Raw genomic sequence first — 27,773 nt, 5'->3', positions numbered from 1 at the left:
GTAAACTAGGCTTACCAATAAACGTGTACCAAATCTCAATAAAATAATTGTTTTTGTTGTCCCTTTGAAGCCTGCGTTCATTTGGCAAGTTTCTCCATTGGAGCAATAGACCAAATTTGTCGTTCCTATTGGTAAACTGCCCAAGCTGTTTGTGTGCATCTGGGTTACCTCACTGCCACCAACAGAAATATAAGCAGCTCTTTAGGTGGTTAAGTCTCTGTTCTATCAAAAAGCCAGCTAATTATTAAACACTTGTGCTATAAAAATTGTCCCTTGGTTTGCTTAAGACAGTCAGGCATGGCCAAACTTGGCCCTCCAGATGTTTTGGAACTACAACTCCCATCATCCCTAGCAAACAGGACCAGTGGTCAGGGATGAGGAGAATTGTAGCCCCAAAACATCTGGAGGGCCAAGTCTGGTCATGCCTTAAGTCAGGCACCCCCCAACTGCAGCCCTCCAGATGTTTTGGCCTACAACTCCCATGATCCCTAGCTAACAGGACCAGTGGTCGGGGGAGATGGGAACTGTGGTCCAAAACATCTGGAGGGCCCAAGTTTGGGGATGCCTGCCTTAAGTCAACCCTTGAGGATATTTGAAGCAGTTTGCTGAGTTTGCTGACTATTGTGCTTTCCCCAGTTCTTTTCAACAGTGGATTTTGCATCTAGCAAACAATCTGATGAGTTTTTTTAAAGAGCTGTTTCAGAAGCTCTTTAAAAAAACCAGGGATACATTACTTGAAAGGTATTCCCACTGCTGTTTTCTGAGACACATGTGCACGTACAGAGTCCTTTATGGCTCCCACAGACCTCTGGCTCTGGGTTCAGCTCAAGCTCTGGGCTTGAGCAAAACAACAGTGCCATGCATTTAGTAGGCAGCACTTACCAGTAATTTATCTTAGCACCTCTGGTGGCAAGGGGAGAGACAACCTTTTATACAACACTTGTGCAGTGTAATGACGTTTTCTTGTAAGCAAATCCTCAGACCTACTTGGTGCCCCCCCTCCAAGGAAAATAGGTGCCAGAACTCCCTATGAAGTTGTTATGGGAAACCCAGCCGGATGGCCGGGGTATAAATAATAAAATTAACTGATGATGATGACAGTAAGTTGACAGGTGACTCGGGGCAGCCTTGAACAAATGGCCGTTTAGAACAGCTGCATTCAGCGCCCGGGGAGGTGCTAAAAACCAATGCAAGCTGTCCCTTTAGCTGGTTTAGGGGTCACTTCTGGTTCTGGTGCAGGTCAAATGTTCCCCTGCCTGCCTCTCTCCTTCTCTTAGGTTCAGACGGATAGCTAGGGCAGCTTGGAAGGGCCCTTGCACAAATGCATGCATGGGCAATGACGGAGGCCTGGCTGGAAAACTTTAAAGCCCTTCGCTGCTACATGGGAGACGGTCTGAAGAAAAGGAAATACAAATTGGCCCCGCCATGTAGCTTGACCAAATGCAGCTGGGAGCTAGGTGAAGCCGTAGATAAAAAAATTGTAGACTTGCCCATGCTGGCCAGCTTCCATTTTGACTTGAAAGTTTTGGGTTTTTGGGCTTCTCAGAAGTAGAATCAGGAGGGGAGAATGCCAGTCTTCAATGGCACCCACCTGAGGGGTGTAGGAAATGCCCCCCAGCTAAAAAAAGCACTAGACCTACTGCCATTGAATATAAACACGTGTGCCTCACTCTAGAAGCCCTGCCACCCCAATTTTACTTGAAATATTTCATTTCAGTGGAAGTTACTTTTTTTGAAATAAGGTTAAGAATGGTTTCCCTCATAAACCCCACCCAGCAAGGAATGTTTGGTGAGCTGGTTTTATTTTCATAAACGCAAGGCTACTTATTTAATGTATACTTTATTTTAACATTTGTCACACCCCAAAGACTGTTCAAAGTGTTTACTCTAAGCAATATACAAAGATCTTAATATTTGCACTTTTTAAAAATTATCATCCATGCACCCCTCTCGTAAAATATATGAAGCCAACGAAAGAAAAGTTCAGCTTTTATGAAACCTAAAAAGAAAGATCTCTCTACCAGGGTTAACAAGAGGTTTGCCAATAGGACTGGTAGCAATAAGAACTAATTCAAGTCAAACAATATGACCTACCTAGGAATACCAAGATTCTCACCCATCAACCCAAAGCAAAACAAGTCCTAATCTGGAGATCTCTGATCAGAGATATGTAGCTTTCCATGCACAAGTTAAATGAAGGTGGGGAAAGGCAGTGCACTGCAGAAGTAGGTGTTTCATTTTGTTTTCCCTCTTCTAAAGAAAAAAGGAGTCTTAATCGCTGCCATCATTTCTTAATTTCCCCTCCCAATCATATTAGCCCAAAGTCACAAGAAGAAAAAAAACAGACCTGTGTTTACCCCACCACACAAAAAACAGGTATGGGTTCAGCCACATCTCCGGGGGTACCTGTGTCTTTTTTAAACGATAGCAGCCATTCTTTTTATATTGTTTGAAAAGTCAAAAGAGCACCTGAGAGCTAAATAATCCAGTTGGAATGGGCACACATCCTGTTTATTCAATGGGGTTTGGGCAGAATTTTCTTCCGTCTCTTTTCCCTGATGGGATGGGAGAAACTGCCTCCCTTAATGCCATCTCTGATCCAGCATTTCCTTTCATGTTCTTTTATGCTCAATATTATACAAATGCATATTGAAGGGCATTAGTAGCACGTTTAAATTGCATCAACGTTTGTTAAAAACTGTGTATTCCTCCCCCCCCCCAAAAAATTGGTCCAATAGCTGGGCAGGGTGGGTCAGAAATCTTGGATGTGAGATTCATTTAAACAAACTCATGATAGAGGAATGGGTCTACAAAAATAGTTTTGTGTCGTTTCCCCACCAAGCATGTCTTGACCATGTGTCAATCAAATACTTAAGTTATAATAGCTATTAATAATACCTCTAAAGATTTACACAGGAGGAGCAACTGCTCTTTGTTTTGGTATTTTTTATGGCAAACCACCCACCCAGTCTTGCTACCGAACTTTGCTCCGTTCAGTCTATTTCACTCCCAATAACTAACAGCAAACAGCAGCGTTTTAGGTTTTGATGGGATTGGCCAAGAACGCCAACAGCTAGACTACGACGAATTCATTTTAAAGTAGCGTCTGCAAAACACAACATGAAAATGCTGGTGGGATTATTGCTCCAACAAAATGCAGGAAGATTCCAAAACTAGAGGACAAACAGCTCCACCACTGCCTTCATGAGAGAACAGAATCTGGAAGAGCTGGTCTTTAGTTTAGCTCCGCCGCTGCCGCCAACAGATTGGTAGGAACAATACAGGAAGGCCCCTCAAGTCTCTGGTTCTTGTTTGCTTGCTTGCTTGCAGCTCATGAACGAAAGCCCTAAAATTCGTAGGAACACAGCTCACATGTATTTCGTGTGTACATTCACCTCTTTTTACTACAACAAAATATGGTATTATGCCAGTTTGGAGAAGGGAGGAAGGAACAACCCTTAGTGTTTTAAAGAAATCCTAGCGCCTGAGTCATTGGATACTGGTGGTAGTGGTGGTGATGAACCATGATGCAATGGGAAACAGAAGCCAAGCCATCTCTGCTGTGCTGGAACAGAAGGGAGCTGGAAGCTGCTGGTGCCATTTACTGCTCAGGTTTTAATGAGCACGGTGAGGGGAAAGGTTCAATACTGGTTTTCGTACCAATCGCTGTGACTCAGTTGCAGCAACTCAGTGACAACTTGGGACATATCACAGTTGTGTTTCCGTAGCAGCCTGAGGTTAAGGTGCCGGTCGCAGAAGCCCATCTCGCTCAGGTTGGCCAGGAAGGGGTTCATTTGATCCTCGGTGGCCACAGGACGAGCCTTGAAGGATGGAAGGAGGAGAATGATCAAAACCAGGAAACATGCATGCTTACATCTAGGGTTCTCTGCCAATGCATTTCCCAATCTGTACCCATGAAATAAATCCCAAAATGCCACAGGAGAGGATGTTATCTTGGCAATTATTAATTATATTCATATCCCACCTTTCTTTCAGGAAACCTCTTTCCCCCCATTATTTTATCTTCACAGCGGACAAAATATATGGGTTACTCTTCCCACTCATTCCACAGTCAGCAGCATTTGCACGGAAACGCAATTTACCTTCCCGCCAGAGCAGTACCTATTAATCTACAGTACTTGCACTTTTTGGTAGCTTTCACATCACTCTGGTGGATGAAGCAACCACCCCCATTTTGATCCTGCCTATTTCTGCAGCACTATGAGGGACGCGGGTGGCGCTGTGGTCTAAACCACTGAGCCTCTTGGGCTTGCTGATCAGAAGGTTGGCAGTTCAAATCCCCGGGACGGGGTGAGTTCCCGTTGCTCGGTCCCAGCTCCTGCCAACCTAGCAGTTTGAAAGCACGCCAAAAAGTGCAAGTACTGTAGATCAATAGGTACTGCCCTGGCGGGAAGGTAAATTGCGTTTCCGTGCGCTGCTCTGGTTTCGGTGTTCCATTGCGCCAGAAGTAGCTTAGTCATGCTGGCCACATGGCCCGGAAAAACTGTCTGCAGACAAATGCCGCCTCCTTTGGCCTGTAAAGAGAGATGAGCGCCGCAACCCCAGAGTCGTCTGCGACTGGACTTAACTGGCGGGCGTCCTTTACCTTTGCCTTTTATGGAATTTCTGGAATCCTTGCTGCCAACTACAGGTGCGACAGGATATTTTCTACCCTCCCCATCTCCTCTCCTCTCTGACAGCATAGAGTGGATGGGAAGGTAGCTCCACCTTTGCTCACAAATCCAAGTTCCTTTCCCAATCGCTATCTATTAATTTTTAACAGGACGGAGCACTGCGTGTGCTTACTTCTCCCACTGCCCAGTGGTCATCAAAAGGAAGAGAGAACACCAGTCAACCAGAATGCAATGGGAGCAAGTAAGGTTTTCCACTCTGGTTCTGGAGCATGGTGAGACACAGGAGGCTGGTGGCAACTAGTCCAAAGAACAAAGCAGCTCAAAAGCAGCTCATTGCTGCAGTCTGACAGAGCAAGACTGTCCCAACGAAATGACACAGCACCAACTTGCTGGAGCCAAGGGCCATCTGTTGTGATGCTGAAGGTCTTCCAAAGCCATTTCAAAATGGCTTGTCCAGATGGGCAAGGCCCATGTGAGCATTCAAGGGAGCGCAAGATCCCAATCCTTGTTTTAGGAAGCTACCCTCCTCCTTGCTTTTCCTGATAGCCCACGGCTTCCAAGGAATCCACAACTACAAGGTTGAGCTTTCAACATTCTGGAGATCAGAGCATCAAACCCAGAGTCTTCTGAGCCACCCAATGCTGATTTGAGACACCAGCAATTGACCTCTTCGCCTACCTGCCCAACAACAAACGTCCCTATTTTCTGTTCAGGTTCCCATCAGAGGAAGTCTAATCTGACTACGGGGACATACTCTTTCTTGCCATCCCAAGCAACATTTAAATGGGAAATATTTATCTGGTGGCCAGCAGCCTGCTCTGGGCCGTAGCAATCCCTGGTGCCACATGTTCTCAAGTTCATTTTGCAGCCACAAAAGCTAGAAGCCTGTTTTCACATGCACGTAACACCAAATTTGTACTTGCAGTGCGACCGTGGAGAGACAAAATACGCAAACTCTGCTCCAATCCCTTTCTTGCCCATTCCAGGGGGAGCATTATCATCCCAAGGAGCTGCCTACCTGCTCCACAGTGGGTGGTCCAGCAAACAGCGCCTTGTAAGCAGAGGCAGCCACTGACAAGGCCCCTTTCACGAGGTCACCGGCAAGGCTGTTCCCATGGGTGTGCCTGCTGAGTTAAGTTGGAATTAGGGGACAGAAATAACAAAAGTAAAACAACTGAGCAGGGTGTCTTAACAGGGCACATGCTGGGGTTTGGCTTAACGGTAAGGAAAATGGGAGGCAATGCTTGGGCCAAAGCTTTCGGGAAAAGAGAATGCAGAAACCTTGCTGAAGGTTTTATGACTGGATGGAACAAGTGCCCAGGAACCCTTTGCATGCCAAATTAAAAGTTCTAGAGAAAAGGGATTTTTGGGGTATTAAATGAAAAGAAGTAATTGTCCCCTCTGAGATTTCACAAGGCATTTCCCATTCATTTTCATGCCCATCCTAGCAGCCATATTAGCCAGAAGCTTGCCCCTTATTTAAAAACCAAAACTATTGTGTTCAAGTTGCTGAATTCCCACTATGGGCCAAATTTTTATTTGTTAATTTTAAATCCTGCCTTTCTACCAAAATGGGGCTCAGGTGAGACTAACCACAATAATACAAATACAACAAAACAGCAATAAGATACAAAGAAAGAAACAAGGCAGGTAAAAGCAAGAAAGATACAGTAGTCAGATAATACCAATCTATTTGCTACAGGTACAAGTCCGCTTATGAACAACAGACATCTCTCATAAAAATGTCACTGCCAGCCTGCGTACTTGCACAGTGCAGTTTGCAACTCAAGGAGAACATCTTGCCTAGCATAAATTAAGTTTACACAGCTGACAGTGGGCATTTTGGGTAGGAGTGGGAGGGGATGTCAAAGCATAGAGAAACAGACACTTGTTTTTCAGTGAGAAATAGGACAGATACCACTTGCCCAGCAGATCACAACAAAATTCCAGCCTGACCCAGCTTCTATTACCTGGAGAATTCTGGACATGTTGGTGTGCTATTTACATTCCCTGCAGGCAGTGGTTCAGGAACACCTGCTCCTTGGACCACTAGAAGAGAAATATTTGGGAGTGTGAGAGCAGGAACTGGCAGGAAAGAACCAAATAGCAACTATCAGAGAGATTTAATGGGGAACAGCATTACCCCTCATTGAAACTATTTAATGAAAGCAGCACCACATCTCTTGTTGATTTGCCACCACCCACCTTGAGGCTCTGGAAGAGGGTGGGCTGTAAAACTAATGATTTGAGTTAGGAGCAGTTGCTAACCAATTACCAGCCTGTAAATCGTAGCACAGTACCTTCTCTGGTTTGGTCTGGAACCCACCAAGAGGCGTCCTCTCCACTGGGAACACTTGTTTCTTGGGAGCTGTTGTTTTGGGGAGGGGCCAGAGATCTACTGTTAAAAAACGGAAGAAAAGCAGGCATGTGGGAAGGTGTGGTAGCCAGAAACTTTAGAAAAAGCACACCCACCAAGCCTGAGCATATGTCTACACTACACATTCAAGCCAATTCCCTAGTAACACACCCTACTTAGTTTCGCCTGCGTTTGGATTTTTGTGCTTTGGTTGGCTGGCACACTAAGCCCAAACTCAGCAGCCGACCACCTTTTTTTATCTCCTTCTGAAGGTTGCTTATGACTACAGAGACAAAGAAGTCTTAGCACACTTTGGCTCCAGGTCCACTTGGTACCTTGCAGGCTGTGGTTCCAGGATCTGAGGGGTCAGAGGCATCTCGTCCAGTGTCTGCGAGGTGGTTAGCATGTCGTTGATACTATGAACTGAGGGTTGGTTCTCTCCCGCAGGACTTGCCGAGGCCTCGGCCACTTTTTCCAAGCTGGGCTGAGAGAGCGCAGAACTGTACATAGACTCGCCCAGAGGGCGGCTGGTGTCAAAACACTCTGGGAGGATAATGATGTAATCCTCAGAGGAGGTAGAGGATGCTTGGCTACAGACTTCATCCTTGGCATCATCCACGGTCTCTCCATCACTCGATTCCTCCCCTTCTTGCAGCAGGAGTTCCTCTAGGAGAAGCAGCAGAACAATTTCATTGCAAAGACTACTGCAGCCCCTTGCTATTGATCCAACCCCCTGCAATGCAGGAATCTTTTCCTCAATGCTGTTTGTTTTGTCCTATTGGGCACCATAAAACTAAGATATTCTCCCCAAAAGCCTTTTTGTGTGGCTGTAAAACAATAAAAAGTACGGTCCTGTCACTTCCATAGATCAGCCTAAGCAATGCAGAGAAATAAAATGGAAGAGCTCTTAATCTTGGCTCCTAAGAAAGGTTTCACCAACCCCATATCATGCTCTTCTTTGAACTTATTCCAGTTTGAATTTATCCTTCTTGAGCATGGGGATCTATTATAGGCTTTTTCCACCCATGGGGCATTGAGACTGATACTGCCAGTCCTGGTCCCTCTTTCAAAGAAGCGAACTCTAGCCACTTCTCCTTACCAAATTCAGCTTCTTGGGCCACCTCCATGCCTTGATTCTTGGACTCTGGTTCCTGTGGTGTTGGAGAAGGAACATTTTCTATCCTAACGGGGTCCTTGTTTGGGCTGCAGTGGGCATTGTCCTGTAGTGCTTGTAGAGAACCTAAATCAACAAAAACACAGGAGCCGATCGAAATGAGTTATCAGCTTAAGCTTTCTCTGTACATGCAATGCGCTTAGCAGGATGACAAATCAAACACTCACTCTGCAACGATTCCTTCCTCTGTGGGGGCCTGTGGTCAGGCGCAGCATCCAAGGTGAGAGAACGAATTACTGTTTCACAAACAAACTGGGTCCCACTCATGTCTTCCTCTCCTTCCTCTGAGTTAGCCGGATTCTCAGCCTTCCCTTTCCCTGCCTGGGCATCTGTAGGACGCAATGTTCTCATTAGGACTCGTCGCAAGTTTTAGAACTCAAGCAGCCCTAGAAGCCGGGGGCTTGATCTTCATCCTCAGTAGCCAACCCAAATTATTATACAGAGACTTGAAACAATGGGACAGGCTGAAGGGGGAGCCCGATACAGTTCAGACCACCAGATAATTGGGAAGGTCCATATTTCAAAATAACAAATGAACGCAACTAAGCAAGGGCACAATTTATTACTGGGTGCAGATTTCAGCATTCTAAGAATCTCAGCTTTCAATCTCATATGCTTTTAGGACTTATGGAAGTGCTGAAATAGGCTTCAAATTGCTTGGGCCTGGTGAAATCTCAGAGACACAAGGCAGGCTAAGTAATACCTTCTAGTTTGTCAGGGGATGAAGCGTAGCTTATTGTCCCTTCTTGTAACTAGAAGAAATGTAACACACCATCAGGGCCGTCTTAAGCGCCCCTGGCGCCGTGGTGCGACGGATCCCTCCGTTTCCCAGTGCGGTGGGAGGGCGGGCGCAGCGCGGCTGCCACAGGCGCTGCTGCTGCGCGGTGGGCAGGCAGGCACAGCGCGGTTGCCGTGGGTGCAGCTGAGTGGCGGACCGGCCGGCCCGCGGGCTGGCCCTGCACACCATTACCAGGCAGTGGTTTACATGTGCTCCCCCTGCTCTCTTCCTGTATGTGGTCCCAGCCAGCCTTCTCCAGGAAGGAACTGTCATGGGGCAGGGGTGACTTGTACCAAGTCATGTCTGGAAGAGCAAGATGCCACCTGCAGGAACAGGGACCTGATCCTGAGATTCCCCAAACTATTTTTGTTGACTGCCTCAAGTGTTGTACAGGTGCAGGAACTCAAACCTGCCTGGAACTGTTCCAATTAGGCAGAAAGTGCTAGGGATTTCCTTCAATTACCTGGTGGCAAAAGAAATGCACCGCACGTGCTCAGTTTGGCAACACAGCTCAGATTTAAGCTACAAATTCAATGTCTTTGGGCGCCCATGTTTCAACTGGGCCGGCAGTCTCGGACAGAGCTATAAAAACCCTAAATGGTATCTGCTCAGGCAAAGCAATCAGGGGGGAGTCCAAGGCAAGCAAATGATGGCCCAGCTGCACTGAACCACAGGCAAGCCAAAATCGGGGTACAGTCCTCAGCACAGCTTCAAAGCAGCACAGATGACCTCAGATGCAGCTGTGGCAATACAAGGGGGAACTGCCAGAAGAACCTGCCCTGGTCTTCAGAGGAGTCAGTGCCAGTTCCGGATTGGTGGAAGCTTGGGACCTCTTGGCAAAAAGCTCTGAGTGGACCAGCCTCCTCTGCCTCTTCTCTACCACTGAAAGGGCAGGTAACAAGCAAGAACCGCAAGGAGGAGGAGCAGGACCAGGAGTCTCTGGGGACAGACAGAGGGGTCCCTAATTAAGTATGGGTCCCGACAGGTGCCGAGTGATGGCAGCTCCTGCCACTGGCCCTTGATGGAGTGCTAGACCTGCATCTCTAGGGGAGACGGGGCAAGGATGTGCCCATCACAACTACCACCCACAGACCTCCTGGTGATGCTTACCTCCAGGAGTGTTGTGTGGAACCTGCTCCAGTTCCTGCACTATGTTAATGTCCAGCAGTTCAAAGGACAGCAGATCCTAGGAGGGAGGGAGGAAACAAAAGCATTCAAGTTAGGGGATAAAAAGACAGTGGCAGTCCATCTCCATCCCTCTCTGCCACGCCTGGTAAGCTAGACACCCAAGTTTTATTAATGTTTAAGAGAAAACAGCCTTGCCTAACTGCAGAATCTTTGGTGTTGAAGGGCAGAACAAATACGGAATTATAGATTTTCTGTGAACCCGCCCTGTCTCCAAGCTTGGCTTGCACCTGACATTTCACCTGAGCTGTGAGCAGGTCAACTGACGGGATGTAGAACTCTTTAGCACTGAGGATGCTCTTCAGCTTTTGTGGAGCAGCCCGGCCGGCCACACCTCCTGTTGTGGCACCATCAGCAGTTTGCAGAGTTTGCCCCTTGAACTTTGAGGGTCTTTCCTATAAGGAGAAAGAGAAACACTGAAAAGACCATGGAGTGACTCTTAAGGCGAGCAGCCTCATCCTAATTTAGCGCAAGCAAAGACTCCATCTTTTTACTGTGCCATCAACATACACGACAAGTTTCTTGGGCACTAGAGTTCCATTTTGTTGCTTAAGCTTCCTGGCAAAAGGGGTGCAGTGAAAAAAAATAGAAAATGCTTAATTATGGGCTGTGCCAAGAGACCAAAGGAATCACAGGGACTAACGACCTTCCTCTCGATTCTCTATAGCTGACCGCACAGAATGTTTGCAGGATCTTGTAAAATCCTGCTGGTGGAATAAATGCTATAGAGAAAGCAAGATACAGAGTGTCTGTTCTTTTCCCACAGAAAGAGATGCATCTTTCACATCTGTTCAATTACATTCATGCTCCACTTAGGAACACAGGAAGCTGTCTAACTACCGCAGTGCTGCCTACACAGGCAGGCACCAGCTCTTCAGGGTTTGCAATAGAAGTCATTCCCAGCTCCACCTGGAGGCAACAGGAACAAAACCTTGTGGGGCCAGTGCACACCACTGTTATCTATTCTCTGCTCCAAGAGAGTTTGTTTTTTAATTTAATGAAGAAGGGAGACTAAGAAAAAGCAACACAGACATGTATACATTTGAACAGAGTTACTAAATGGATGTCACAAACCTAATCTCTGCTGCTTGGGAGGCCCAACCTGCCATTGGCTAAACTGCTGTGACATCACTGACTTGACTCAGACATTCTAACTACAGTGGTACCTCGGGTTACAGACGCTTCAGGTTACAGACTCCGCTAACCCGGAAATAGTACCTTGGGTTAAGAACTTTGCTTCTGGATGAGAACAGGAATCGCACAGCGGTGGCAGCGGGAGGCCCCATTAGCTAAAGTGGTACCTCAGGTTAAGAACAGTTTCAGGTTAAGAACGGACCTCTAGAATGAATTAAGTTCTTAACCCAAGGTACCACTGTATTAGGAAAGGGAAAGCAAGGTGTCTGTGACAAAATGCTAACCAACAGTGCAGCTTTCTGTTAGGGAAGGAGAGGCTAGTTTGCCGTAAAAAACAAACCACCCCAAAAATCTTTTCATGCTGAATTGGGTTGTTGATCCAAAATGTTTGGGCTTGGTACATTAAAGGCTAGGAAAACAAGTGAGGGTCAAGAAATAGGGGCGCCTCAGGAGGAACCTTTTTCATATGTGGTGGACATGTAGAAAGGGGAAAGAATATTGGGAAATGATATATGACGAGTTGAAAAAAAATGTTTAAATTTACTTTCCCCCCAAAAACCAGAGTCCTTTTTGTTGGGAATAACCCAGACAGAAATTCCCAGGTGCCAGAAAAGTTTATTTATGTGTGCAACAACAGCGGCCCATGTTTCGTTAGCCCAAAAATGGAAAGTGAGCGAGGTACCTTGTAAAGAAGATTGTCAAAGTAAGATGTTAGACTATGCAGAACTTGCAGGTTTAACTCACAGAGCAAGAGAGCAAGGAGAGCGTATGTTTAAAGAAGAGTGGAAAATATTTATTGACTATATGGAAAATACTTGTACACAGCTGAAATCGCTGGCAACATTAAGATAAATTCAACAGGGTAAACAATATTTGAGTGATATAAAAGTGAAAAAATTATTTGAATGGTTATAGCACAATATGCAGGAAAAGTATGATATGTACTATGAACCACAGAAGGAGAAGGGAAGTCACTGGATATTTTAAAGTTTGTAAAATGTTTAATTTGAAATTATAGAGAGAGAGGAAAGAGAGAGGGAGAGAGGGAGGAATAGGGGTGCCTGGAGGCATGGTGGCTTAAGGAAGGTAGTTACATGAAAGTTTATTATATAAACAGTGGTACCGATGTCCTATTGCACCACACACTATTATTACTGCAAATACAAATGACTCTTTCAACAATGATTTGTTGGTAAAGAGTCTTAAGAGGAAAGTAAGCTAATTTAGCCGAGGAACTTGAATAAACCTTGTTGCTGAAAGAAGAAGTGGGGAAATATATATATGCGGAGAGCAGAGAAGCAGAGGCCTGAGGAGAAAGATCTAAGGGAAGGTGGGAAGCAGAAAGCAGAGCAACTTACACAGGCTCAGAGATATAAAATAAAGGCCTCACCTCTTTCTTACAATGGGAACCGCCATTCTGGAAGAAACTGGACACCAGTTTGCTATTCTCTGGGCAGTCTGTGTTGGAGGGCGGGTCTACAACAATGCTGCACCAGATCCGGGGCCCAAACTGCTCCCCTCTGTGTGATAACCGCCAATGAGATGTGTAGGTTCCTTCCACTGGGGGAGCTACAAACTCCACAGAGACAACCCCCTCTTGCCCAGGCAGCAGGGAGGGCACAAGGACATCCTTCTTGTCCGAGCACACCAGAGTTAAGTTCCCCCACATGAATTTCAGCTGAAGGATGGAGACAGAGAAAAAAACAAAAGGACATTAACTTCTTCCTCGTCCCAACCAAGCATGTGAAGGGAGCCTCATTCACCGCAAGCATCTTTCGGCAACAAAAAAAAGCTTTTTCTTTTACCTAGCTTCCCCCCCCCCCCGGCGAGTCTGTTCTAAGGAATTAACTAGACTGCTCTGGAAACAAAAAATCCTAAAGGCTAGCAAACAAAGGTGGCAGAGGGACTAAGGTTGTTCCCATATTGTTTTGGGTTAACTTGCTAAATGAGGGTGGGTAGATATCTTTTAAAATAATGGTGTCCCAACCTAGGGGAGGTTAAGCTTTGGAACGAGTTCAGAAGCAATGTGTTTGCTGTGGGGCACAGTTAGAGCAATTTTATCTGACAACATGGTCTCCTACTGTGCCTTCCACAAAAAAAGCAAAAAAATCTACTTGTCAATGCTTTCACTGTGTTTCTTAAATCAATCCTGCGGCTTTGCATTTGCTCGGCAGCAAAAATGACCAACTATGGCAGAGATGGGAAAACTGTAGCTGTTGCGCTATAACACCCTCTAGCCCCAGCCATCATGGCCAATGGTCAGGGATGATAGGAGTTGTAGTCCAGCAACATCGGGGGGGGGGATGAAGGTTCCCCAGCCCTGAACACACTTTGGGCTTTGCACCTTTAGGAGTCTGGGCCAATGCCCCATGTTGGTTGTTGGCTGGCTGAGAATCTAAACCAAGTCCTCACCCAAATAATTTACAGGCGGTGATAGGCAAAAGATGGCAACAGGGCTCTGTACTGAAGCCTGTGAAATAGTAAGAAAGCAGTACAGTGGACCCTCGGGTTATGTTACCTTCGGGTATCGTAACTTTCGGGTTGCGAACGCGGCAGACCCAGAAGTGTATACTTCCGCGTTTCTACGTGCATACATGTGCAGAAGTGCTCTGCGCGCCGCATGCATGTACAAAGTGCTCTATCGCGCCGTGTGTATGCGCAGAAGCGGTGCCTCATGTTGCGGACTTTTCAGGGTACGTACGGACCCACAGAATGAATTAAGTTCATATCCGGAAGGTCCACTGTTGTGCTTCTGCAGGATGTCCTTCTGTTGCTGCTGAGTAACCAAAACCAGCCCCTACATATCTGGGCTGAAGGAAGTGTGGGGAATAGGGCGTCGCTTGCAGGGAGATCTCAGCTCCAGCACATACTTAAGCACTGGAACGCACCTTAGTGTCAGAACTCCACTCCATGTTGCCAGTGTTCCTCATGCGCCAATGTTTGATGAAGGTCGTCCTTGGGTGCAGGCGAGTTCCATCAGGAAGATTCTCATCCACAAAGGCAGCACTCAGCGTTGGGACAATGACTGGGCAGCCCTGGAGGGGACTGCAAAGAGAGGGAAAAAGTCAGTAGTTGCTAATCTCAAGCTAAGAGAAGGAATGTTCGCTCCCTCCACTTATGGGAGGCAGATCTAAAGTTTAAAGGATCTGCATTTAACAGAAGTTCTAAGCTGCAATCTACCGCCGACTCTCCCAAGCAGGGTGTTCTGGAGAGGTAGGTCTAAGAAGGGACTGGGGATCTTGTACAAAGGATCCTCAGCAGTCCAGCTTATAAATCCCGGGGGTGCTATCCAATGCATCTGCTCCGCAAGTGCAAGCAACTTGTGCCAGTGGAATGTAACTTTCCCCTCCTCTCTGCTGCAGCCCCATGCATGCCTTGAAGATCAGCTCCACAAGACTGGGGCGGGGGTTTGGGGGAAGAAGAGGAAACAGAAACACCACTGTGCTAGCAGAACTCTGCTGGTGGTGCTTTGCATATAACCCCAAGGTTCAGAGAGTCAAATAAGTTACAAGTGCTGCAGAGATTCACAATAGCCTAGAAGTGCTCCAAACATGCAGATCAAACATGCCCTCCCCCATGTGGCCCAGTCCTCAGATTGCTTACAGAAGTGTATTGGGCTGCAGGCTCTCCGATTTGGCAGCTGTCAAGCCAGCATTTTCTAGAGCATGGACAGAGTTCCAGAGATGGATCTTCCGGTGCAGCTTCAGCTGCTTCTTGAGTTCCCGCACCTCAGCTTTGCGTTGCTTCTTCTCTGCTCGCAAGCGCTGCTTCTCCGCCTTCAGAAAGCGCTTGTCCATCTGCTTCTGAAGCCTGCGCAGGTTGAAAGCAGAGACTGGTTTGCTTACAGGAGGATCTGTAGACCCAGGCAGCTATTAGCAACAAAGTTTCATCTCCAGCGTAAGCAGGGTTGTAGCAATGAAACTGTTTACCAGGACAACATCCCAGAGAGTTGGAGGGAGCAAGCGGCGGCTGCCGACGCCGTTTCCTTCAGCTGGGCTGAGCGTCACTTCCAAAGGTCCCTTGGGTGCCAGTAGGGCATCTCATTACAAATGGGGACATGAAGATTCTACGCAAAAGGTAAGGAACCTGTGGCCCTTGAGATGTTTGTAGGACCTCAACTCCCATCAGCCCCAGCTAGCAAGGCCAGTGGTTAGGAATGAGGAGAGTTGAGAGTCCAATATTCTCTGGAGGGCTACAGGTTTAACATGCCTGCTCTACACAGTAGGCTCCTGGGTGCCTGCTGGACAGAGGAAGAGAAAGAACTGCCGGGCCCCTCCAAACACTCTGTTGTAATATCAGCTCCATCAGGCTCCTACCCTCAACTGTCTTCCATTAGCAGCCATTTCATCTGGAAATGCTGGAAGACAAGCAATGTTTGGTTCCCCCTCTCAGTTAAAAATCTTTCCATTCCAGCTGATTGCTCTGCAGCCTCCTGCCTCCCTATTCCGTTTGTGCTGGGCAGTTGGACTACAAGTCTGAAGGCAGGGACTGTCTTTTGTCACTGACATTTCTAAGTTGCTCTAGGAGCCTTTAAAAAAAATACACATTGCATTCATTGCATATTGTACACAGGTAGGCAAAAGAAGCTTGAAGACAGAAAGCCATAGAACATAGGATGCCAGGTGGAAACTGAAATTTACATACTGATTGAACTTAGAACCAAATCCTTTTCTGCAGGCCTCTGAGTATCCTTCTACTGGTTTTCTTAATTGTGTGCTTATCCACTACCAGCAACCCCCACCCCCAAATATAGAGGCAGATCCAAGGTGACTCACAGTTGGGCAGAGCAGAACTTAGCAAGTCGGCCACGTACCTGGCTTGTTCCAGAGTGGCGAAGCGAGGAGCGAACTGCCCAAGATTATACGTCTCTGAGATGCACAATATTGGCTTCCTCAGTTTCAAAAGTACATGGTTAGGGTCGTGGGCATACGTCCCCATTTCACATGATTCACAGATGCTATAGGATGGGCACACACTGTCAAGAGAGGAAAGGCTATGAGATACCCAACAGCTTTTTCATCTTTTACTAACTGAACTGGTTAAATCAATTTGTGTTAAGCTGTGATTACAAATGTGAGAAAAGGCTGAAATAAAACAAAAGCAATTTTAATGCTGTTAACATGCAGGCTAAAAGATTTCACTTCTCATAAAACGTTACCTTGCTTGTGAGCTATTCCACCATCCTTCCCGCCCCCAATTGGCTGAGCTTTTGCATTGCCATGACATGTTCACAAACATTCTAACGGCTTAGTGTGAAGGTGCCAGCGACAGGATTCTGAAAACACTGCAGCTTTTTGAAAGGGAACTGAAATATAAGTTTGGATGGGAGGTTGACAGCTGGGAAACTGAGTGGGTAAAGGACCCAGAAAGTTGAAGAGAAACTGACCCCTGGAGGACAACCAGTTTCACTACCAGACCATTTTGAATGGGTTTAGCTGGTGGTGGAGGTAAACAGCAAAGCTCTTGTCTTTTAGTAGCTCTGCAGCTGAGCTCTGTTGTCATCTTCATCTCCCTTTCACGGTTGCCAAAATGAAGAAGCATCAGGAAGGGACAGACATGAGTAAGAGAATTCCTCAACTTGCTGATGTAGCTTGATTTGCCTTTATACAGTTTTTTTTAAGTATACAAAAACTAAGAAAGGCAAACAGAAGGCAAACAGGTGAAGAGAACAGAAGTGCCAATGAAAAAGGGGATTTAAAGGTCATTGGATTCCCCTCTCAATCCACAGAACATGCTTCCAATATTTTCCTTGGATCATTTTGGTCATAAGGACTAGAACTCTGACCTTTTACATAACTACACACCCACCCTCCCTCCCTTGCTTTCCCCTCGGAGAGTCTCTGGATGCCGAATCCGGACATTCTGGACACAAAGAACCAACACAGCTGCACGATTTGCATTTTCACCCTTCTGCCCATGTCCTACCTGCACTGGTAGCGAATGCCCACGATAGAGGCCTGACAGTTACTGCAGGAGAGAAGCCAGTCAAAGGGGTTTCCTTGCACAGATGGGCTCGCAGGGGTGTGGTGTGTGGCGCTGCTCAAGGAGCTGGGGAGCTGGCCAGAAAGGAGGAGCTTCTCGCTCAGCTTCTGTTCAAGCATTTCTACAGTCTCTTGAACCACTTGCTCCCGGAACTGGAAAGGGGAAGAGGTGCACCATAAGCAGAGTCACCTAGATTTTCTCTAAAAGGTATTCCCACTCCGCTCCCCAGTCCCAGAACTGGTGCATGCAGAGATACGGTAGGATTGGGAAGAAATACATAGATTGATGACAACAAAACAGTATTGGTCACAAACACATACATTGGAACCCAGGACAATCACCATATTGATATGCTTTTGATTACCACATGCACTACGTTTGGGAGTTGGATCTGCCAGCATTCCCCACAAAACTCCTCCACCCATTACAGCACTTAAGATCAACTAAGTGCCCTCTTAACAATATGAGCCAAGCATTGGATATTTATCCAGACTGCAATTTGATGTAGTGTGGTGTCAAATTTCAACTTGCGGGCCAAGCTCCATTACGTTAAGGAAGCACAAGTGTGTGTTTGTGTGTGGAAATCTGTGGTTCTCATGGTCTGCTTGAGAAACCCTCCAATGACCCCTTCCCCAAAGTCTGAAAAGACAAATAAAAATCTAAGGAGGGGGGGGGAGAGGCACTCACCCTTTCCAAATAGCTGGTGAACCACTCAGGAGGGGCCTCACTGGGATGCTGCTCACTCTGGGGAGACTAAAAAAAGGGGGGGGATGTAACCACACAACTTAACACACAACTTCCTTGTACACAGTTCATAATTAACTTGAGACTGAGCAAACAGATACACACATTCTTTGAAGCAGGACACAGTGTTCTTTCTCCAAAAGAAAGATGAACACCAACTTCCTGCTAGGAACAGGAGTTTCATTCTTCTGGCAAGAATATAAGCAGCACCTTTCTACTTGTGGAGAGCCATTTCTGAGCATTTGTCTCATGTGTTCAGTTACCTTAGCTGTGGAAAAGCCAGAGGCAAGCAAGCATCTCCCACTACTTCTCAACAGCACAGCTTTGAGTTTACAGAAAGCAGAATATCTGGCGAGGGTGTAATTGTGGAGCTGTGTTATAACTATCTATTGGAAGCGCATAACATGTTGCTATGCTTCTAGCGCATCTGGCAAACAGGATGGCTCCAGGGACGCACATCTTTTGTTCCTACCTGTCTCCTCTCATTCTCTCTTCCAGTATCTCTGTCCTGAGCCAAGGTCCGAGCAAGCATGGAATAGTGGGCAAGGGGCTTCCTCCCATCTCTGGGACTCTGGGTTTTCTCAGCCTTTTCGGGGGCTTGCTGTGAAGGCATGCCCAGAGGAGCTCTTATTTGATAAACATTCATCTGTAGCCGATTGCCTTGTTTCACTGCAATCTAAAGAAAGAGCTTACAATTAATGTACTTTTACATGCACCCTATGAATCCTGTGCAGGGCTTTCTTAAAGAGGCAAAGCCAAAAATGAAAATCACTTGCAAACCTTGAACCAGTCAATCTTATTCTTCAGAGGAAACACAACTGTTTGGAGTTAGAACAAAACGCACATGCACACAAACTCAGAAACAGAGCAAACGAGAAGTTCTGAATCTGAGGAATGCTGCCTTGGTTTGTTTCCAAAGGTAGCTGGCAAGGTGAACATGAAGAAATGAACCCTAGGAACAGTGTCAGGAAATGAAAAATGTCCATCAAAAGCGGGGGCCAGGATCAAACAAGGTTAACTTCTAGAAGAGAATGGCAAAAATCAGGCAGTGTGCCCACAAGACCCTTTATGGGGCAAATTGACAAGCCAACAATTCTGCCTTGATGCACATTGCCTTGACCTCTCGGCTTTAATTCTGCCAGCCTGTAAAATGGAAATGGTAAAAAAGATCTCTCACACAGGGTGGCCTGGAGGGTAAAACACCCACCCACCAAAAAATGGCTTCAATGTACTCTGCTCATCCAAGTGCTATAGGTAAAAGATGCCTCGAACCTTGAAGCATGACAGGCAACCCACATAAGAATGTCGGGAAAGGTGATGTGATCAGAGTTACATGAGAAAAAGAGGAGCTTAGCAGATGGGTGTCCTGTGCCAACTGGGAGTGGAGTTACAGCAGTCCAGCTAAGAGATCAGTGCACAGACAAGTGATCATGAAAGTGTAGTGTGGATTCGCAAGAACTTTACAGCACCCTGGAAGGCATCAGTGTGTGTTAAGTGTAGCTGCTTTTACCTACACTAAAGTACAATTAACAGCGCAACTCAAGCACCATCTTCTCAAGTATGCTTAATATTACAGGAAAAGTCCTGCAAGGTTTAACATGACAGACACAGAGCAAATACTTGATCTACAAAATTGGGGGGGGGGTATATGCAACCTTCGGTGCAAGGACTTTTGGCTGTACAACAGAATGTCCCCTCCTCCTCCTCCTCCTCTGCTAAATTTGTTGGTGCAAACAGAAATCCTCGGGCCAAAAAAATGAGTGCACTGGATGTCACACTGGGTCTCCCCCCCCCCCCAGATTTCGTGGAAGGTAGGCCTATTAGCATTACACTAAGCTTTGGCTAGAAAAAAATATGTAAATTCTTTTTGACAGCAGCAAGAGTGTGTCACAAGCAGACATACCAGTGAAGGAGGCCTTCAAACTTTGCCCCCACCTCCATTCTGCTTCAGATATGGAATTTATGTGGAAGCAATGCCCCTACAGCTGAGAGATAACATCATCACTCCCAATGAGCTTAAGGCACAGGGTGTTAAGAGAACCACTAGTAAAATCTGACAACCCAGAAAAATGTGGAAGGGAGAGATTTCCACTGACTCTTCCCACACCAAAGAATGCCCAGGATTTTGTAGCTGTACTGTTTCAAAAATAGCCATCTGTTACCTTAAGAGCTTCTTCATATTCCTCTGCAAAGAGAGAGAAAGTCACAGTGAGCTCTGCCGTATTCAGACTTGCAATAAAAGTCACATTTGCACATTTTATAAATCAACTTTTACATTAATCCTATGCTACGTGAATGTATTGTATGCTACTCACTAGGCTTCCTTCTGGCCGCTGCGTTAAACCCAGTCCCCCCCCCCCCAATTCAAGGCCCATTCAAGGATGTGAGGGGAAATTCCTGCATTCCTTCTGCAATGCATGAACTTAAGAGACTTATTTAATGCTGACTGCTATAATGAGAGCACAACCCATGTTCTGAGTTTCAAATCTTATATGCAAAAAAAGTTTCCAACTTGAAAAGAAAATAACCATTACAGGGTCCTGGATTGTGTGAGTACATCACATTTCAGCTTTCCTCCAGTTTGGGGAGTATTCAGATTTTATAGCCTGAGTCAGAGAGGCCCAAATATATATTATTACATGCCACCACTATTTCTGCCAAACGATGCATGAGACTTCAGGGGTTCCAGGAGTCCATGTTTCCTTTTGGAAATAAGAAACAGCGGAGTCTGTGGTGTCTTTATGATACATGGTTTGTTTACACATATATACCTGTACAAGCTGGAGCCTACAATGGAGTAAGTTCGCAGCAGCAGCAGCAATAAAATATGCCAGGTTATTCCTTAGCAGCAGCAACAAGAATAAACCTTTCGATGCTTTGAACGTCAGCCGGTAGAATTAGACATTTCAATTAACACTTGTTGATTGGCTAGGATTACTGTCCTAATACACAACTTCATAAATCTGCCTAATTTAATTAGTGTTTACCTATGCTAACTACTGATGCTTATAAGCAAGTACATCACACCTCCCACTATTCCTAATACATACTTGGGTCTGGCCATTTCCGGGCTCCAGCTCTAATTCAATTCTAATGTTTATTAAAAAGCCAAACATTTGGCACTCTCAGACCTTGAACAGTGTAAATACATGAGCCCAACTGACTCACAAGGGCATAAAAAATGTTATAGGATGCTAAGAGACTGAGTCCTGCTCTCAGTTGCTATTGGCTGTGCTGCTGTGATATGTCATTGAACAGAAAGGAATCAACTCTTTTGTATGAGTGGAGTGGAGTCAGAGATGCAAAGTCAGCAAGGAAGGGTGTAGGAAAGACAGGCAGTGGGGAAAAAAGGCTGTGTGGAGAGCCCAAAGTGGTAGAGCAGGAACTGTATGACATTTTAATTTGAGCAAGCCAGTTAAATCTTTGGCTGCTAGTCTCAAGTATATATACATAAAGGGAACAAGCAACACTGCAGTGAGAAAGGCTACTTCCTATCTGTACAGGAGAACTGCTAGGAAAACCCTGTAACTTCACTAAATGCAGACTTCTTTATGTGGTGAAAGCGAGACATGTTCTCCTGTGAAAAACTGCAATACTATTTCCCCCACTGCAGGATATAAAAATGCAGGCGTTATTCAGAGAAACGCAGCTGATAATCCTCATCAGATGTTACAAGTAAGCAACAGAAACTCACCTGCGGTATTGACAGACACCTGTGAAAAGAAATCAAGAACAAATGAAGGCTTATTCCCTGCTGCTGGTCACCTTCACCACCCTAAAATTAAAAGGGGATTTCTCATCCAGGATTTCAGAGCAGTAGCCTGGCTTCTGTCACCACTCACATTGTTTCAAGCCACTCTCCTGCATATCATTAGTTTGCTTCCCTTCTTCTTACCACCCCACAAAGTAGGTTCATACTTTAAGGCACTGTCCAGCCCAGTTAACTCCACCCAGGCTATGTTTCAGGAGATTGGACCCAGGGCAACAGATAAACACCAGACAGACTTTATTCAAGTTTTATACGCTACAGATCTCCCACTAACACCACACATACAAGTTTTTCATAATCCACAACTCTCTTCTTGGGCAGGACTGTTACAGACTTCACTTCTGAAGTTCTCTACACAATGACACTGACACCAATTAGCCTAATAAGTTACAATAGGAGACCCAGGCTCTCCTCAGTGCAGTAAGATTTCCTCATTTTGGAATCTTAGCATGTTGGTTCTCAGCAATGGAGAAATGTGGAGTGGCAGGTACCAGAATGTACTGAACACAGAAAGACTGACTTCCGGTAAAAAATGAAGAACTCAACTCCCTTCTCCTGGCGTAAGCAAGACCAGGCCTATTGGCATTAGAGTGGTGTTCAGTTTGTGACGTGCAACTGATCCAATGTAGACAAAAAACGTCAGACAGTGGAAAAGAGCCAGTACACCTTATGCAACAGGAATATCACAGCAGATGTTTTAAGACTACAACTCTCATCATCCCCAACCACTGGACATTATGTTCTAGGGTTGATGGGCGTTGTGGTTCAACTGCATTTGGAGAGTTACATGTTCCCTATTCCTGTTGTAGGAAGATTTTGTTTCAGGATAATTATTCTGACTCCTTTGAATCCTCATGCTGTTAAAACAGGCTTCAAGATTGAGAGAACCCAAAGACTAAATATTACCCAATACAGAACAAGCGTTCACTGATTGAGAAAGGAAGCTATTTTATAAGAGATGCACGTTTCTTTATAGGGAATCAACGGAGCCAGATTCTGTAAACCTTCCCCCCCAAACTTTCACATTTAAAACAGACCCTACGCAGGAACTGTGGAGATAATGTACCTCATCCTGATCCTCATCTAGGTACTTGATCTGGATATCATTCAGTTCAAATGAGACTTTCACCTGCAAGAGAATGGAAGTGCAGTGAACTAGACTGCTATGCAATCCACTACAGAAAGATAAACGGGTGGAGATAGTGTCTCCAGGAAAGACTCTTACTCTCTTTTCTTAGATGCCTCAGATGTGCTCAATGGGGCCAAGAGGGATTCCCCCTTCCTCACACAACCTGGCTATATATACTGCACTTAAAGGCTCATGCCTCTATACCAAGAATATGGAAATCTATAATCTGTTTACGTCATTCAAATTAAGTATACCTGCACATTTTTATTTATTTTGTATACTGTACTGTATATATTTCTAACTCCTGGTTATTAAGAGGAGCAAACAGCACTGAAACTGACCACTGGACAGTTTGCTTAGCAGTCCATCCTCCCTGCCCCCAGTGCCCAGGATTTCATCAGATCATGCTCACATGGTTTTAAGCCTATCCTTGCAGCCATTAGGGCTAGAAGCAAGGCAAAAAGAAATAACAGCAGATTCTAAAGAGTGCTTAATTTTGCACCCGGTATGAAATTCCAGAGAATCTGAGGACTCCAAGTAATATCCCAAAAATATTTGCCAGGCCCTCCAGAGAAAATGTACTTTGCACCAATAATGTAATGCTCCACTCACTGCAAGCCAGTAATGTACAAGCAAGGTAAACACCTGTGTACAAAGGGCAAATCAAGCTCATGATAAAGTCCAGCCAAACTATCCCTCGGCCTAGAGGCAGAGTAAGTGGGAATTTCTTTTACTTTGTGGCAGACAACACTGGAATTACATTCAGCCGGGCTTCTCTTTCAGCAGTAGAACTGCAGAGATCTATGCACTTCCTGCCACTTTCAGTACTAGGTGCTGATCTACAGTGGTACCTTGGTTTACGAACTTAATCCGTTCCGGAAGTCCGTTCTAAAACCAAAGCGTTCTTAAACCAAGGCGTGCTTTGCCATAGCAGCGGGGGACTCAATTTACAAATGGAACACACTCAACAGGAAGCGGAACATGTTCTGCTTCCAAGGCAAAGTTCACAAACTAAAACACCTACTTCCAGGTTTGCAGCGTTCTTAATTCAAGTTGTTCATAAACTAAACTGCTCTTAAACCAAGGTAACGCTGTATTTCAAGCAGATCTGAGTAACCAGCTCTGCTTCCTAGTAGGTTCTCCCTTCAAATAAAAGTCCATCCTGTTGGATTGTAGCTCAATCCCCATCTAGCTCCTGATGAAGTTCCTACCAAGTTCCTGTGTGCCAGGCCTCATTTGTTGGCCCCCTGGGAGCCTACAGAACACAAATGACATTCAGAAAGTTAAATGGGAACTCAACTTACATTTATGGTTATCACCACCAGGGACTCACTATCTTTGGCAAACCTTGGTAAGCAAGCCAAAAGTGGTGTTTGTCCCTTTCTTGTAGCTGACCTGGCACTGTGTCCCCACACAAGGTCAAGAACAATCTGCTACATTAGGTTTGAAATGGGAAAGATTTGATGAGGGGTTGCTGGGTTGGCCACTGTGTGACTGAGGCCATGTCTGCAGGGCAGCAGCCAAATAGCCTTTTGTATTTTTCTATCTTGGAGCTGGTAAGGGGTGGGAATCACTGGGCAAGAGCCTGACAATTCTCACTCACCTCTGCAGACCCAAACTGGGAAGGGGGGCTGGGGTTTATCATGCTTGCCAGAAGGCAGTGGCAAGCTTATCATGGCTAGGGGTGGGTGATATCTGGTTTTCAATATCACTATATATCACCAGCTAAAGATTGTTTAGGGAAGCTTTTAATGTTTGATGGATTTCTGTATTTTAATATTTTTTTGGAAGCCGCCCAGAGTGGCTGGGGGAACCCGGCCAGATGGGCGGGGTATAAATAATAAATTATTATTATTATTAATTATTATTATTATGATATACCAATACAGTATATCACATGTCTAAAATAAGGATGGAGCCATGTAGAAGCATTGGCTAGCTTCAGAGGTCTTCCCACTTAAGAACCCAATATAATGATACGGATTTCAAACCGGTTTTGGATGCTATAGCGATATAATCACCCAGCCCTAATCATGGCAAGCAAAAATGTGGAAGTCTGACAATCAGAGTTAAGTTTCATTCTACATAGATCCAACTCACCATGGCTTCCACATCAGCCCATGTGGTATTAGATGAATCTGACACAAGGAAGCTCTGTGTGTCACCTTGGAAGGTCACACTGAGGTTTACCTGTGGATCCATGCCGCAGGACTATGGAAAGAAAAGGAAAGCAATTAAAATCTAAACTGCTTGGATGCTTTGAATTGAATGCAACCACCTCCAGAAAAAGAGGTGCTGGGGCTCTGGTGTACTTGAATGTTTTCCTTACTGCTCCTGAAGCCCTCCCTGTCCTGTCCTGGCCCCCCTGCCAGCCAGCCAAGCACCATGGTTCCCCAGTGCTTAGGCAATAACACTTTGTACCTGCTCACAGCTTCTCTTTTAATATTACAAAAGTGAACTTTGACTGGGCCGATTTACTTGTAAATAACTTTTGAAAAGCTGTATGTAGTGTAAAATAATAAAGTAACACACTTATTCTGTCTCAAGTGAGGCTATCAAGAGAAAAAGCTGATTTTAGACCAAGCTATTTAGTTTTAAACAACCCAATATTTAGATATTGCCACTCACTCAATTTATTTTCTTTTTTTACAGACACCGCCCAGATTCATTCTAGATCTCACAGACAGCTGTTTGAATGATTTAATGCTTCCAGTCACCTGACTCTAATTTCCCTAACGTCATAAACAAACTAGACCATATAGTTCCCTAACCACCACCCACTAACATTTCTTACTCCTGTAATCATGTCCACCCAATACCTCATCTTATTTAAAAATAAACAAAGCCAACTACACTTTTAAGAAATTCAGATTAATGACAACTGAAAAACAGGGATTTCAACAAGAGCTAATGCAAATAATGAACATTTTGTAAAATACTAATGTGTTATACCAAGTTTCCAAGATCAGAAATACCTTTTACTCCAGCCACGAACCCACTATTTAAACACTTTCTAACACCAGATTTCATTGGGGTTCATGTACATCTACCTCTTGCTATTGTTTTTATCCTTATACTGTATATTCTGTTCTCTCCTTTGTCCTCCCCTCAACCCTGATCTCTCCTTTGTCCTCCCCTCAACCCTGTTGAGCACAGACTGTACCACTTAGTTCATACACAACCCAATTGCAGGTTATATTACCCACAGACTGAAGCCCAACCTGTTAAACAAACTACACAGCTGAGATAAAAGGGGTGGGGAGAAGTCCTGCAATAGCTGAAATACAGAAACTACAATGCAGATACAGATTGTGTTTTAACTGGAACACTACAAATATTCCCGAGGGGGGACCACCTTGGGAGTAAATCCCTGGGCACAGGAAATTGCATTTTTACAGGGTGCATACCGGAAACTCGGCTATCTGACCTAGAGTTTAAAGGCCGCAACTGCCACACACCATATTTGCCTTTTGGGAGAAAACTCCAAGACCATAACTGAGACAAGCATCACTTGGGGGCATTGGAATCACGCAGCTTTAGCCACATATTAGCGAATGGGAGATATTTTTGGGGGGCGTGTGTGTGTATATATATTTGTATGTATGTGTGCGTATACCACACACACACACACACACACACAGAGAGATATCTCCTACCACCACTAAACATCCCTTTGGGCTTCCATGGTGTTTCTGGGCTCCATTTGAAATAGGTTGGCAGGCAGCAGGCGAGGCGATGCTACGTAGGATACTCACCCACCTATGAAATTTTATTATTATTATTATTATTATTATCATCATCATCATCTAAATTCGTATACTGCCCTTCTTCCGTAGATCTCAGGGTGGTTCACAGAATAAAAACATGATATCAAAACACAAAATAACACCCCCCTCAACAACATATTTAAGAAGGTGCAGAAATGAAGGCAAGGAAGCAACTTGGGCTCCCCCCACCCCACCGCCACCTCAGAGATATATTTTTTTTTACTCGCCACAGGGCTCGGGAGAAGAACTAACTCCATAATAACCACAAAGACAATACTGTAGTGTGGTTGTTGTTGTTGTTTACAGAAAGGGGGAGGGGCGGAGGGATATACTTCTCTCCCCTCCGCAGCCCCCAGCCTCGCAGCGCAGCTCACCGAAGCGACCCTGCTCCGGGTCGCGCCGCCTCAGGACAGAGCGGCCCTTACCGTCGCGCCGCCGGGTCCCCTGGGAGCTGCGCCCGCCCGCAGCTGTCTCGGCAGCCCCTTCTCTTTGCGCCTCCTCGCGCCCGCCCCGCGCTGTGACGTGGGAAGAAACATGGCGGCTCCACCCGAGGCTGGGGCCCTCGCAACAGCGGCTGCCGGGAGGTGATTGGACGCAGCCGAGCGCCGCTCACGCCGCTCTCTTCATTCCATTGGGCGGCCCGGGTAGGCGGGGTCGGTGGGCAGGGGAAGGTCCTGGGAAGCACAACAGCGGCGGCGGCAGAAGTGGGCGTGACGCATTCGATCGCCCCGAGAAGGAATTTCCGGGTTTGCGAGGGAAGATGCCATTCCCCCTCCCCCGCCGCCCGCGCGCCTTCAAGTGCGTTTCCGGGGAGTGACATGAAAGCTCCCTGGAGCCCTTGGGGAAGAAGGCGGGGCTAATAACAACAACCACAAATATTACTTATTTAATTAATTATTATAACAATATAATAAATGTTATTATTATTATCACCGGTAATGTCTACGATTTAAATGGAGGCTGCGAGGGAGCACCGGTTTAAGCTTTCCTTCCCCCCTCCCCCCCAAAAGCGGAAAAATTATTTCTGTCTTTTTTCTGACTCAGGTCTTATTTCATGTGGCAGGAGTGGGGAAAAGGTAGGCGGTTCACCCCTATAATTCTTCGTCCACCTTTGGGATGTT

The 27,773-nt window shown here is 45.7% G+C and overlaps 1 protein-coding gene across 4 annotated transcripts; it reads right to left on the bottom strand.

The window, feature by feature from the left end:
* Positions 1–1,824: 1,824 nt before the first annotated feature.
* Positions 1,825–27,168, bottom strand: NBR1 (NBR1 autophagy cargo receptor). 4 transcript variants are annotated; one of them, XM_060282283.1, is made up of 21 exons: positions 27,078–27,168; positions 24,986–25,096; positions 22,823–22,885; positions 21,682–21,700; positions 20,150–20,172; positions 18,460–18,663; positions 17,931–17,996; positions 17,187–17,395; positions 16,075–16,236; positions 14,865–15,071; positions 14,150–14,306; positions 12,652–12,939; positions 10,370–10,522; positions 10,053–10,128; positions 8,332–8,493; positions 8,090–8,230; positions 7,326–7,656; positions 6,935–7,032; positions 6,605–6,683; positions 5,653–5,761; positions 1,825–3,821 (listed from the first exon to the last, which is right to left on the bottom strand). In XM_060282283.1, the coding sequence occupies exons 2-21, from the start codon at positions 25,085–25,087 to the stop codon at positions 3,642–3,644; spliced, it is 2,829 nt and encodes a 942-aa protein (XP_060138266.1). In that variant the 5' UTR covers positions 25,088–25,096; positions 27,078–27,168; the 3' UTR covers positions 1,825–3,641. The 4 variants fall into 4 exon arrangements, with proteins under 4 accessions (XP_060138266.1, XP_060138265.1, XP_034991211.2 ...); XM_060282282.1 differs by having other exon boundaries at positions 5,653–5,758; positions 27,078–27,159; XM_035135320.2 differs by having other exon boundaries at positions 6,935–7,029; positions 27,078–27,159.
* Positions 27,169–27,773: the final 605 nt, after the last annotated feature.

This window comes from Zootoca vivipara, chromosome 13 (genome assembly GCF_963506605.1).
Source record: "Zootoca vivipara chromosome 13, rZooViv1.1, whole genome shotgun sequence".
In the NCBI taxonomy this organism is placed as follows: domain Eukaryota; kingdom Metazoa; phylum Chordata; class Lepidosauria; order Squamata; family Lacertidae; genus Zootoca; species Zootoca vivipara.
This window is presented reverse-complemented; position numbering and strand designations above follow the sequence as displayed.

Bases quoted from the DNA above. Each gene is read 5' to 3' on its own strand.
- NBR1 (XM_060282283.1), bottom strand. From the start codon at position 25,087: ATGGATCCACAGGTAAACCTCAGTGTGACCTTCCAAGGTGACACACAG. The intron at 8,494-10,052 runs GTAAGCATCACC...TGCGTCCTACAG, and splicing joins TCCACACAACACTCCTGGAG to ATGCCCAGGCAGGGAAAGGG. The intron at 7,033-7,325 runs GTACCAAGTGGA...GTTTTTTAACAG, and splicing joins CTGGAACCACAGCCTGCAAG to TAGATCTCTGGCCCCTCCCC.